At 37.9% G+C, this 13,887-nt stretch overlaps 1 protein-coding gene across 3 annotated transcripts in view; it reads left to right on the top strand.

Annotated features, from left to right (window-relative positions):
* grm8b (glutamate receptor, metabotropic 8b) overlaps nt 1-13,887 on the top strand; it is a 127,478-nt gene that overhangs the window by 71,964 nt on the left and 41,627 nt on the right. For all 3 annotated transcript variants that reach the window (XM_056739852.1, XM_056739850.1, XM_056739851.1), the window contains exons 4-6: nt 8,810-8,945; nt 10,731-10,885; nt 10,963-11,100. In XM_056739852.1, the coding sequence (XP_056595830.1) occupies nt 8,810-8,945; nt 10,731-10,885; nt 10,963-11,100 (429 nt within the window). The remainder of the gene's footprint in view (nt 1-8,809; nt 8,946-10,730; nt 10,886-10,962; nt 11,101-13,887) is intronic.

The raw sequence follows: 13,887 nt of genomic DNA, 5'->3' as shown, positions 1-13,887 counted from the left end.
GCGCCAATTAAACCCGAACGTTGGATTGGTGCGATGAATTTTTTTTTTACAAGACATATGTTTGAATCATAACCACAGATAAAATAAACTCTCAAAGCCTTCAAAAAACGTATTAACATCAGTCAAGAGCAGTCCTCTGTATTAACCACATGAAAGCTTTTTCCGTCTGATGCCACACAGACACGCTGTCCCGGGTAAAAATTCTCTGTGCACCCACTCGTGTCCTCTGGGAGACGATTCTTCCCCAATGTGAAGAAAGCACATCTCTCAAAGGATGACAAATGCCATGAATGTTAAGACAAGCAGTTTCGCTCTCATCCTCAATCGTAAGGTCTGGCAGCTGGAAATACACGTGAGCTGTAACGTTCAGTAATGCAGACTCATTTGTATTCAGCATTCGGTGAAGTTAAAATCAAAGAGATCTTTATCTGTCTCGTACAGTAGTCTAACGATTCTTCAGAACTGATTCAATGGCATTTCAAGACCGTGTATTCAGGTTTGGTACAAATGAATACTGTCAGCATCCTCAGCTTAATGCAGTGTGATGTGGCAGAGGTTCATTTTTGGCGTGGAAGCTTCTCTCCTCCGGTCCAAATGTGTCTTTCTACAGCAATTAACTGTGAAAGGTTGATCTTAGACAGGCGCTGGCAGAGAAAGTCTTTGTCTCAAAACCAACTCGCTGTTGTTTCACTTCAAAGGAACCAGCCTCCCCTAAGCAACACTGCATGTTATATGAGCATAAACCTTGAAACGTTTTAAACGGATTATTACTGTAATTATAGCTTCTGTGGTTTGGTAGTTAGACTAAATATCAGGCTTTGGCTTTTAGAGATGAGTGCAGGATACAGAAGTCTCCAACTTTGTTGAAAAAATTATGTTATGTGCATATATTATCATTATAAGCATATTAATTTTTTTCTCAATGTAATATTGCAACCTTTTGTTTTATGTATGACTCCTCAGGCGTTTTACTTGTATAAATACAGTGTCTCGGTATAAATAAATCGTAAATTGTTTTACAAAAAATGCTGTGAATCTACATTTTTTTTATTATATAATGGTATTTTCACTATATCTAATACTGCATCTTGTTGTGTTGTGCAAGACTTTCACACTTGAATGGGGGAAAATTAATTACAGTAAAAGTAAATAAGGTCCAAGTTCACAGCCGATGGGAAAACGAATTACCATAATGATGACTTCAAATGAAACGTAGCCAGGCTTATTTCTTTCAGTGCAGTGTGGATAGTCGCACACAGTCATTTGTGTAATGGGCCAAAAATTTGTTTTGCAGTGTGTTGTTTAATATTTTATAATGCTGTTAATTTATTGTTTAATATGAGAAATCTTGCGAAGCCCTGCATGGTAATACTTTATAGTTTTGTGTCCCTTAATGGGGTCATAAGGTGAATACGTGTTTTCTGTGTCTTTGGTGTGTTATAAGTTACCCATGCATTTATTAGATGAATTAGATTTATTAGATATGCATTTATTGTAAAAATTAAGTGTCGGAACAAAAGTGAAAGCTCACCCAGACCTGCCTGAAACGCCTGATGTAACCACACCCCTACAAATCTACATCAGTTTGTGGTATGAGTTGACTAAGACCGCCCACATGTATACGCAAGTAAGGTTGGTCTACCTGTCAGTACAATTGCTTTGGAACCTGCTGTTACAAATATGGTAAGAGGCGTTACATTTCCGTCACACGCTTGCAGTATTCGACCAATCACTACGCACTGGTTAACTGGCCAATCATAACACACCTTGTTTTTCAGAAAAAGCTTGCTTTGTAAAAAATCTGCACGTTTCAGAGAGGGGGGGCAAAGAGGAGATACAAACATGCACGTATGTTGAAAATACAGCGTTTTTGAACCTTCAATCATGTATAAACATTGCATTACATATTAAACAAACAATAATATTAATTTTAGCTGTGTCATATGACCCCTTTAATATATAGCTACATACACAGAAAAAATGTGATCATTTTTTATTTCAGTTTTTCTGAGTTTACTTTTTATAGATATGTATTTAGGTAAAATTATATTTTTTGTTTTATTCCAAGAACTACTCACAATGTTTCTCCCAAATTTTAAATAACAATATTGTTACTGTTTGCAGAAAATGAAAACTGTAGAAACGGGTCAAAATAACAGAAAAGATGGTCTGTATTTCTTCAGACCTCAAATACAGCAAAGAAAACAAGTGCATATATTCACTTTTAAGCACTACAACAGTAATATGTGTATATAGGTATTTAAGAAATGTCCACAAATATTTTTTTGTGATAACCTTTTTATCACAGTCTTTCACATTGCTGTTTGATGAAAATGTGGAATGATGTCTAATTTTCTTCCACGGATGTACATATTTAGTTTAACGTAGTAACCACAATTTTACTATTGTTTTACCAAAATACCCATATTTAGCCATGTTATTTGTTGTTGAAGTACTGTATACAAAATGACAATCAATCTGCCAACATGGTTACTAGACTTTATCCATAATGAAACCATAAGTCATTTTCCTAAGGGTTATTATCAGTCAAAGATAAGGTTCCTTAGCCAAACAGAGATATTTGTTTTCTTCAATGTAAACAAACATACTTCACAGACTTATGAAAGCATTAGAAAAGACCTTGTCACTCTATTGCCCACATTATTGTTGTGTGACTAAAGTGCTTCGGTGTTCCATGGAGCGTTTTGCAAAGATGCAAGCGAATCTCTTCCCACAGAGACTTTTGTTTGCGGTTTCAAATATTTCATTGCATTCACAGTGTGGCATGCATTTGTGTCGGCTCACGCATACCGCAGCACTAATGGCTGCCACGGTTTGCATGTGAAACACAAAAAGCCCTCTCTCCCACGCAGCCTTTTGTCTGATGCTCGCCGTGCTCGTGTCGCAGAAAAAAGGTGAGATTGTTCTACTGTGTGTCTAACAGAACAGTGCTTACCTCTGCCAAAATATTGAAAGGCTGCACGGCATTAACGGCAAACGTTAGAAAAGACATTGGCTGAGACCACTGAAGGCTTCAATATGGGATTTACATTCAAAATATTCTTGGCTCTGATTGTATTAAGATTTTAACGGTGGCCTGATGTCTCTGCAGTGCGTCGTGTGAAACACGAAAATTAAAAGGAAACTTTGCCCATTAAAAGTTTTCATGTTTAGTGTCAGTATGAGGTGGGACATATGAAACTTTGTGTTTGGAGGTGTTTTGTGAGCAACAGATAGGCGACTGCTTTTTCAGACTGAATGAGTAAGATTAATAGTTGCCATTGGTGAAATGAAAGATAATGTAACACCGTAATAGTTACAAGCGTAAACATGCCATGGCATGCCAATGGTTCTCAAATATTTTTCAGATATGGAGCATCGATTCACCTTGTAACAGGTTTAAAATAAATGAGGTTTGACAGCTTCCGTTGGATTCGTTCGACATGCAAAAAAATGTGTTTGGGCAGGATAAGGGCTAGAATTGAAGGGGGATGCGAGGGGATGTCAAAAAGCATCCTCTTTGAAAAATTACCATCATCACTTACCATTCCAATTATTATCAATATAATATAAGTTTTATAATGCAAATCGCGTGTATTGGGGGACTTCAGATGCTTCAGATTTGATCATGTTTTTCATAAATCATAACTATTATTGAGACTTTACCTTTTAAAACATGAGATTTTGGCCAAATGACAGAAAAACCTGAACCCCTACAATAAACGTTATAAGCTGATTGAGCTGTAATTGCATTGCACGGGGACATTAAGCGTTTAATAATGTATAGCATGCTTCATAAGATATTTACTTGGTTTTTTAAAAATACTGATGCACACATTAAGCATTTTATAATGATGGGATGCATTTACTGAATCAGATGGGATTGTTGTAAGGATAGACAAAACATATTTCCAACATTTACTGATCAAAAACTTCTTTCAAGTTTTTGTGACACGGCATTCTGTGGAGCAATGATGCTGAAAAGTCATCAAGGGGGATCACATTATAAAAATATATTAAAAAAAAAACTTTGCCTTGTTCATCAAGAGACTTTGTTCCAAACGATTAAAAGATTTCATGTATTCAAAAATGACTATGAGCTAAGTTTTTTAGACTGGATCACATGAAATTCACATTCAACAAATAATTATTTCTTTTAACTTAGAGAAATGATTTTGTCAGCTCCTTTGACGTAAATTATTAACTTAAAGTAAATATTTCAACTGTTGTCTAACTAACATTTTTTTTTAATCTTTCTTAAAGTTTCTATAAGTATTTTACATAACTATTGAAATGGTTACACCTTTGACATTTCTTTGCAACTTAACTTTTTCAAAATAATGGAAACTTGCATAAACTGGTAGACATACATTAAGCAAACCAACGAACCCACTGCAATTCCCTCATGAACCAGTGGGGGTTCACAAACTCTAGTTTGGGGAATCTTGATTTAACTTAAAGGAACACTCTGCTTTTTGGGGAAATATGCTCATTTTCCAGCTCAGTTAATAAGTTGAGTTTTACCGTTTTGGAATGTATTTTGCCAATCTCCGGGTCTGGCGATAGTACTTTAAGCATAGCGTAAAATAGATCATTGAATCCAATTAGACCAGTAGCATCGCGTTCAAAAATGACCAAAGAGTTTCCGATATTTTTCCATATTTCCGAAAAGGGTAGTTTTCCTTTAACAGTTACCTTGTAATTGCACTAACACTCTGCAAATCCCTCTCAAACCTCTAGGGGCGCAAACACCGCCTGTTGAGTTGTAAACCCTGTTGCAAAATCACCATGAAACGGAAGCTGCGATTGACTTCTTTTCCATATCGTGACGTGTATCCGAGTGAAATGGCTTCTGAAATAGGAAAAAATTTGGGGTTTTATTTTGCCCTTCCCTTTTTTAATGGTTTGTTGTAAGTTGGGCATGCAGGGGAGGGCTAAAAATGCTCAAATAGAACCTTATAGAAACATCCTACGTGATTATTTTATTAGACAGGTAACGTGGCCACTGACAAAAGACAGTACGCCCCAGGCACTCATAGATTGTTTGAGAATGTGACGGTGGTATCCCTGTCGTCCACGGCGGTGTGACTAATACAGCTGCAAACTCGTATCGCCTCTGGCGGATTTGACACCGAGAGCTCCAAATGAGCTTCCTCGCCAGACGTCTCCCCCGACTCGTTCAGAGTACATGCTTCGGTCCCCGAATCTGATATTATGTCATGGCCTGTCTTAATATTTTATGTGTGGCAAGGCGCTATGTGATAGAGCAAGTTTGTGAACGTGGGGCGATAACGCCATGCTCATTTATGAGCCTCGGGTGAACCGGTCTCCATTAACTCGCCACACTCACATAAAAATACGAACTCCAAAAGACGTGAGGTGGTTTTACGAGCTGCCTAATGCTGTACTAACTACTAGTGCTTTGCTCTTAAATACACAGCACACAAATATTGTGTCAAACAGTCCAATGGTGTTTGAGCATGAGCATGTATTTGGTCGCCCAGTGGACGATGAAAAGGATTTATACTGTAATTATAAACCTGATATTTCTGCAATTACGTTTGGTGTCTCTAAATTACACACTTGACTTTTAAGTGTTTCATTAAATATACTTATTAATAAAAATAAGCTCTGCTTGTCATATTGTAGTAATTTTATTACTAAGCATTGACTGGGCTTCTCCATGAAGATGCTTCTTCACAATATGTCCAAAACAATCTGCCTACTTTTTGAAACCTGTCTCCCTACACTGTACTGTCTGGTTAAAAACTATAAGAAGTCCAAAAACTCATTGCTTTGGATTGTCCATGTTTGACCCAACCATGCATTAAAAATAAATCTGTTAAATAGGACATATTCTGAAAGAATATATAAGAATATACATTTATTTTACATATATTATATACATATATTTTACAGCCGTTTCATCTGTATTTTAATATTGCTTCTACATTGCGATCTGTTTTAGTGTTTGTCATTTTCACTGATAATTGCTGAAAATTATGTGGGTTGAACACAGTCCAGCATTTTTTAGCGTGTATTTCAACTTTGTTACAAACTTAAGCACTGATATTCTGTGGTCGCATTAATTCAGCATCCAATCTTAAAATGTGTCCCATGAAGACGTCCCACCAGCAGTTATTATCAGAGCCCAGCATCTGAATTACATATTGATGACTGAGTTGACGACGGGACAACAGGCATTATAAAGAAAACCATGGCGATATGCAGATTGGCGCTTATCCTCTAAAGGACATTGATTTAGAATAATCGCTTGGTGTCTTTGAGAGAATTTGGCGTAGTGATGGCTTCCGTGATGGAGAGGATCTCTCAGGATGGGGCCATCACAGCTGTTGATTAAATGGACTGTAGTGGGGAGAGAGTGTGTTTGGAGGGGTATTGGAGTGTTTAACTGGGGACGTACAGAGCTAATGCTGTAATAGAGGGCTTAGAGAAAAGATGGAAGGTTATTATAGCCACACTTTGAACACTTAGCAGTCTTATTTCATATCAAATGCAGCATGCAGAAAGTTCCCCCACATGTTGCTGCCAGCGTTAACAGAATTTAACCTTGCGAAATCCCATCGGTATTTATCAGAAGTGCCACAGTATCACTTGATGTTTTGTCATGTGTACAGTATTCAATTACATATTGCTTAATTAAGTTATTGTTAAAGAAAGCTTATACCTTAAAATATATATATATATATAAAAAGATTTTAAAATTAATTAAATGTTTTATTATAGTAAATATCATCTGAAAAACACAAACTTAGTTCAGTTTGTTGCTTCAATTTTTTTTCATTTAGTACATGCTAATGATTATTAATAAAGATTATTTGCTGGAAAACTACAACTAAAACTACAATGAAGACCTGAATCAATCAATTCATGAGCAATCTTTAAAAAAATTGAATAATTGACGAAAGCACAAAACAAAATTGCTAGAAATTAAACTAAAATAAAAAACACTTTTGCCTCTATCGCTATCTCTGTTTGAAAGATGAAATTGCATGCATGTCCCTGATAGTTCAGCTACGTATGTAAGAGCGTTTTCACACTTGGTCCTTTTCAGGTGTTCGAGCACGGTTCGCTGGGTTTTTGGCCCATATGTGAACACTGCAAACGATCTCAGACCCCTTGAAAGTGAACCGAACCGAGACCGTCTCAGGAGCTGGAGCGCGGATTTAAATTAATGATGTGAATGAAACTGTTAAAATTTTTGCAGCCATTAAAATGCTTGTTTAGAAAATGTTTTGAGTAAGTTTGTTGCTCAGGCGCAGAACGCAGTTGGATTGCCAACCATGCCAGAGTTCGAAATTGAATGCATGAGGGGCATGAGTCTGCTTAAATTCCTCCTTAAGCTTCTGCTCTTTAAAAAGAGAGTATGCGCTTTACCCACTGTTTAACTCAAAACGCTTGCATCATAACAATGTATGCACGCTCATGTCTGGATAGTAAAGTGACACTGCCATGTGGCGACAAAGGCCATTGAGCATGGCACAGTGGAAAAGGCCCGATACACGCCTCTCATTTTAACTATGACTTGAAAACGGTCCCGAAGCCCGGCCCTATAAGATCTGAGCTCTGTCATTTTTCATTTGGCTAACCCCTTGGTCCACTTAAAGGGGCTGAGTTTGGTTCTTTTAAAGAGGAGACAAGTGTGAAAACACCCTAAGGCCCTGTCCACACGAACACCGTTTTTTTTTCAAAACTGCAGCTTTTTCTATGCGGTTTGGCCGTTCGTCCACATGCAGACGTAGTACCTGGTCACTGAAACCAAACTTTTTTGAAAATTCCCACCAGGGTGAAGTTTATTAGAAACTCAGGTTTCGGTGTTGTCGTGCATATGGTGAAATATGAGATTTGGCGTATGATGTTTGGAATGCGTGCTGCTATCTCCTTTGTTTGACGTCAGATTCCAGGTTTCTGATTAGGCAACACAGCTTTATGGTTAGGGTTATATCGCCACCTGTTAGTTTGGCATGCTTTTAACAGTGCTTTAAAGCATGTTTTTGCGTTTTCGTGTGTACGCTGGATGTTTTTTAAAAGAAGAAGGAAAAACTGTTTAAAAAAATACCAGTGTGGACTAAGCCTAAGATGTCTGCTAAAAATCTGGAGGTCTTGAAAACATCTGCTGTGGAAAAACACACGATAAACGTCTTAGAAAAGGCAGTTTTGCAGTCATTCTAAATCCCAAACATCTTCAGAAAGAGCAAGAGCTGCCTCCTAACCACATGCCTTGTCACAGTGTTTTCTGTGCCTCTGTAATATGTTTGAATACAAAAACAACAGAATTGCTGCGTGCATGTCTCTGTATATATGACACTATGGCTGATATTCAAGCGTGGAGTCTTGCACTAGCTGAATTGCATTAGGTCGAGTAAATAAGCAGAGACGTGTTTGACATCACCTCGCGTTCCCTCAGGCACCTTGGGCAAGGTGACACTATCAGATATCATTTGAATCTAAACACGCTTTCCTCACTCCGCTGAGAAACACAGCGTCTGTTGTTCTCTGCTGTCTCTGTTTCTAATCTAAGTGCATCTGTGCCCATCTTATATTGGAATACATTTCTGTTACTACCTCACCGTTTTCGTCTGGTCTTCACACTTACTGACCTTCTCATGTCCTGTCTGTGTCTCTATCTCTATCTCTCTCAATGTCCATTCTCTCTCTCTCTTTTTTGTTTCTATTTCTTCTTTAATCCTGCCTTTTCATTCCCTTTCTTTTGCTTTTCATCAATGCACTTCTTCTGTATCCTCTTACTCTCTCTTTCTTTTCTGTCTCCTCGTCATCTTGCTCTCAGGTGGTGTGTGTATCGCTCAGTCTCTGAAGATCCCCAGAGAGCCCAGACCAGGAGAGTTTGACAAGATCATCCTTCGCCTGCTAGAGACACCCAGCGCTCGCGCCATTGTCATGTTTGCGAATGAGGATGATATCAGGTGGGGTGACCAGTTCACTTTTCTATGCTTGTGTGTTCCTTCAATAATGAACCACCCACCAGTGGTCCCCACAATGTAGTTTGTTTATTAAACATATTAAATAATCCATTCCATTCCATTCCATTTTCTACCGCTTATCCGAACTACCTCGGGTCACGGGGAGCCTGCGCCTATCTCAGGAGTCATCGGGCATATTAAATAATCCTTATTTAAAAATGTAAAAAATGCACAAAGATTTGTTTGACGGTTTGGTTTAGGGGTATGGTAAGGGTTAGATGATAGAATATACAAGTGTAAATAAGATCAATTTCATTATTTCACTGGAAAGTGCCCACAGTGTAAAAAAGCACTTGAGACAGTCAAAAATTAAAATGATGTCATAAAGTGTTCATCTCGCCCAAACTTCATAGGATTTTCTTTAAGAGATCATTTCCAAATCTTCATTTAATCATAATTTCTAGATGTATTGTGTACATTTCCGTCCATTGTCTGTTGAATTTACACAAAATCAAACCCTCAGGAGTGACATTAAGTCATTCAACACCAATGTGAATAGTTTCAATTTTATTTATATAGCGCTCTTCACAAAGATCATTTTAGTAAATAGTAAAAAATATCTGATGAATGCAGTCTCCGGTCAGCAAGCCAACACTGCCCTGTGGCGAGGAACCCAAACTCCAATGATAAATAAATGGAAAGACAAAAACTTTGTCGGGAGGGTCAGGTCTCCTCTGATGTGTCACAGTTACTTTGATTAAAAGTTACTGAGTAAATGTTTATGAAAAATAGAGAGAGCTTATTAGTTGTGATTTAGGAAATTTCATTTGTTGAAACAGTGTAGGTCTAATTTGGTCTTAATATTGGTATCGATATCAGACAACAGAGGAATGTTATAAGTAGGGGAAATAGTAATGAGTGCAGCTATAACTTCAAACTGCTGTCACGTGATGTATGTTTAGCATTAATGTGACAAGAAGTCCGTCTTTGCTTACCTAACCTATTCCAGAAAAGTGAATATGGACTTGTTTTCTTGGCAGTATTTAAGGTCTGAAAAAAACAGAGCATCTTTTCTGTTATTTTGACCTGTTTCTTATGTAACAACCTTAAACCCTGAGCATATATTTCATGGCTCATTGGAATTGGTTTTGATGATCGAAGAAATGAATGTTGGTACTTTTTATCAGAATGTCATGATTTTCTCACATTCCCAGATTCATTGAAAGAATGTTCCCTAATGTTTTTGGCACATAAATAGACATCTATTCCTCTTTGTGAATTAAGTAAGGGTTCAAAACAGGTTTAAAAACTTATTTTAAACTAGTATTTTAGCTAAATGAATTATTTGGCTATTGGGAGAGTCAGCATAAGAGAAAAGTTTCGGGACAAACCACGAGTTGTATTGAACTCCAATTTCCACAGAATTGGCTGGCAGATGATGCAGTCTGGCTGTAAGTATTGCTCTTAGGGGAAAACTTCAAAAATAGATAGAGTCAGCTATTTCTTATAATATACCTAAGGCATGGAGAAAACTCATTTTACCATAATCCAGCGTTTCGTACGTTTTTCTTGCACCTATGGCGCATTACACATTCCCATATTCCCGAGAGCCAATGACCTTCTAAGCCTATTAGATGATGTCCTTTGAAATCATACCCATTACACTGATGACCTGAGAGTGATTTTATAATTGTAAGTGTTCCTTGATGGCCTCAGAAAGCCGGAACGAATCACTGCTAAAGGACATCACAATCTTTTATGCCAACGCATGCTTTGATGGTCTTTCAGACGTGTCTTGGATGCTGCGAAGCGGAACAACCAAACGGGTCACTTCCTGTGGGTGGGATCAGACAGCTGGGGATCCAAGATATCTCCGGTCGTTCAGCAGGAAAGTGTGGCGGAAGGGGCTATTACCATACTTCCAAAAAGAGCATCCATAGAAGGTTAGGTGAATATTCTAGTTATGCTCCGCTCTAATTGGTCAAATTTTTCCTAATACTATGTTTCTCTTTGTTTTTAGCATTTGACCGATACTTCAAAAGCCGCTCCTTGTCCAACAACCGCCGGAACGTTTGGTTCGCTGAGTTCTGGGAGGAAAACTTTGTGTGCAAGTTGGGAATGCACGGCAAGCGTCCTGGAAGCCCCAAGAAATGTACCGGTACGAATAGGTTTTGCGTTAAAGTTTTACAAGCTGCTGTGAGTTCTCCTCTGCCCGGAGGAAGGGCACTCCATCATGTTGACGTCTGATTGGATCTCGAGGATTCAATGTTTCTGCTGGATGAGAAGATCAATGGGCAGATCCTGTTTAGACAGGAACCGATTAAGCCTGAGAACAAACAGGAGAGTCTTAAATGCTGCAATCTGCCCTCAATTGACGGAAACAAATATACACCCGCTAACATGTGGCGCTTGTGTGTCGCAGTCATTCTGTCTTTAAGATCTGAGTGTCCTTCTGATTGATGTAGTCTGAGGATAGTTGTTAAAGCTTATCATGTGTTTGGCCTGGAGGTCATTGCATGGGCAATGTAGACTTGAGTTCAGCTCGTCTTTGATTTCTTTATTTTCTGTCACTTCTCTAGGGCTGAGTGGTATACAGCTGAAAATGACATCATAGTATATTTCAGCTTTTCGACAATATTAGGGTTAGGGTCTCCCCTCTTCCAGTTTCTCCTCATCTTCTCATCACCCCCATTTCTCATTCCTCCTTTCACTTCTGCCTGTTTCTCCACTTCTCACCTCCACTGTACATCTCGTCTCTCCTCGTCCTGTTTCTCTTATTGCTCCTCATCTCCCTTCTGCCCATTTCTTCTCATATCCTCTTCACGATTTTCTCTCCCTCTTATCTCCTTATCTAATCTTAGCTCTTCATCTCTCCTCTTGTTTTTTTTCATCTCCTCTCCTCATCTCACCTCTTCCTGTTTCTCATGATCTTTTCTCTACTCTTTTTACTTCTGACTGTTTCTCCTCTTCTCACCTCGACTTTACTTCTCTTCTAGTTTCTACTCAACTCAACTCCTCTCTTCCCCTCATCTCCATTCTAGCCTTTACCCCTCTTCCCATCTCCACTTCACTTCTTTTATCTCCTTTTTCTAGTTTCTCCTCATCTCATCTATACTCCTTATTTCTCTTTTTCCTGTTTCTCCTCATCTCATCTCTACTACTTATTTCCCTTCTTTGTTTCTCCTCATCTCATCTCATCTTATCTCATCTATATTCTTTATCTCTCTTTTTCCTGTTTCTACTCATCTCATCCATACTCCTTATTTCTCTTCTTTGTTTTTCATCATCTCATCTAATCTAATCTATACTCTTTATCTCTCTTCTTTCTGTTTCTCGTCATCTCATCTCATCTTTTCTCCTTTTTTCTCTTCTTTGTTTCTCCTCGTCTCATCTCTACTCCAAATCTTTCTTCTTTCTGTTTCTCCTCATCTCATCTCATCTCATCTCATCTCATCTCATCTCTACTCCTTATTTCTCTTCTTTGTTTCTTCTCATCTCATCTCATCCATACTCCTTATCTCTCTTCTTTCTGTTTCTCCTCATCTCATCTCATCTAAACGCCTCATCTCCCTTATTTCTGTTTCTCCATGTCTCTACTCCACATCTCTCTTCTTCCTGCTTCTTCTCATCTCTACTCCTTACTGTATCTCTCCTCTTTATGTTTTTTTCTTATCTCCTTTTTTGTCTCCTCATCTCATCTCAACTCTCCCCGTTTCTTATTATATTTGCTCTACTCATCTCTGCTCAACTCCTCTTCATGCTTGATGTGTTGAGCTACAGATGGACATTTGAGGTCTTTTGAAAGCAGAGTTATTGTTCTGCCATGGTGATTTGACATAATGAGAATAATTACATAGCTGCGGATTCGACACGTCGCTCTCTCTCTTCTGAATGATCTGAGAGAAGATGCTTAGACTACGCTTCACTACAGATGGATGCCTCTGTCAACCGCACGTTGGCAGAAATGCTGATTATGATCATCTATTCCTTAAAGAAGTATGAAAGGAGAGAGCTATTAAGCCATGACAAAAAGATACTCTTTTTATCACATAACAAAAACAGATGCTGAGAGATTCCAGCTGTCTGCGACTGTGCGGCGGCACGGCTTGGAAAACACAGATTTTAATAGATGCACTAAATGCACCCAAACACACACAAGCCTGAATACACATACACATATTTATACAAACACCCCATCACAGTATACATTTTCCATATATTCACATCCTGAAATTTAAATGCATTAGCTATGCATTTTACTGGCAAATGTAACATATTTCTAATTAACAAATGAACATCTAAAGGGACAGTTGACGCAAAAATGAAAAGTCTGTCACCATTTACTCAATCTCAAGTTGTTCTTAAACTAAATACAATTCTTTGTTCTGTTAAACACAAAAAACATTTTTGAAGAATATGGAAAACGGTTCTGGGGCACCCCAGAAATACGAACAGAAGTTTTAATTGGGGCTTTTTCTATTTTAGGATTTGGAAAAATTAGGCTACGGTGTTATTAGGACTGCTTTCCATGGCAAGTGTTACTATGCTATTGCTCATATTTTGAAGAGATAGGAACCACTCAGAACATAAAACCAACCACCTTGCAATGCCCTGGCAACCACTCTGAACACCATAGCAACCACTTAGCTACACCCTGGAAACTACTTGTGATTTATAACAAACAAACATTACACTACATTTTATTAAATAAAAATATATAGTTGACTTGATGTTATTCAATTGAGTGTTTACATGAATTCATTTAGCAGATGCTTAAAAATGGGACAGCATTTAATAATTTGTCAAAAAGACAGAAGACAAAACAGGTCATTTTAAAGGCAGAAAGAAAACATATTTTTAAAAAACGTGCACAGATGAATCATTCATAATAAGACCAAGGATATTTTAAAGTAAGTTAAGATTTTGTTTATGTGCTGATTTTTAG

This window comes from Triplophysa dalaica, chromosome 24 (assembly GCF_015846415.1).
Source record: "Triplophysa dalaica isolate WHDGS20190420 chromosome 24, ASM1584641v1, whole genome shotgun sequence".
In the NCBI taxonomy this organism is placed as follows: Eukaryota; Metazoa; Chordata; class Actinopteri; order Cypriniformes; family Nemacheilidae; genus Triplophysa; species Triplophysa dalaica.
This window is presented reverse-complemented; position numbering and strand designations above follow the sequence as displayed.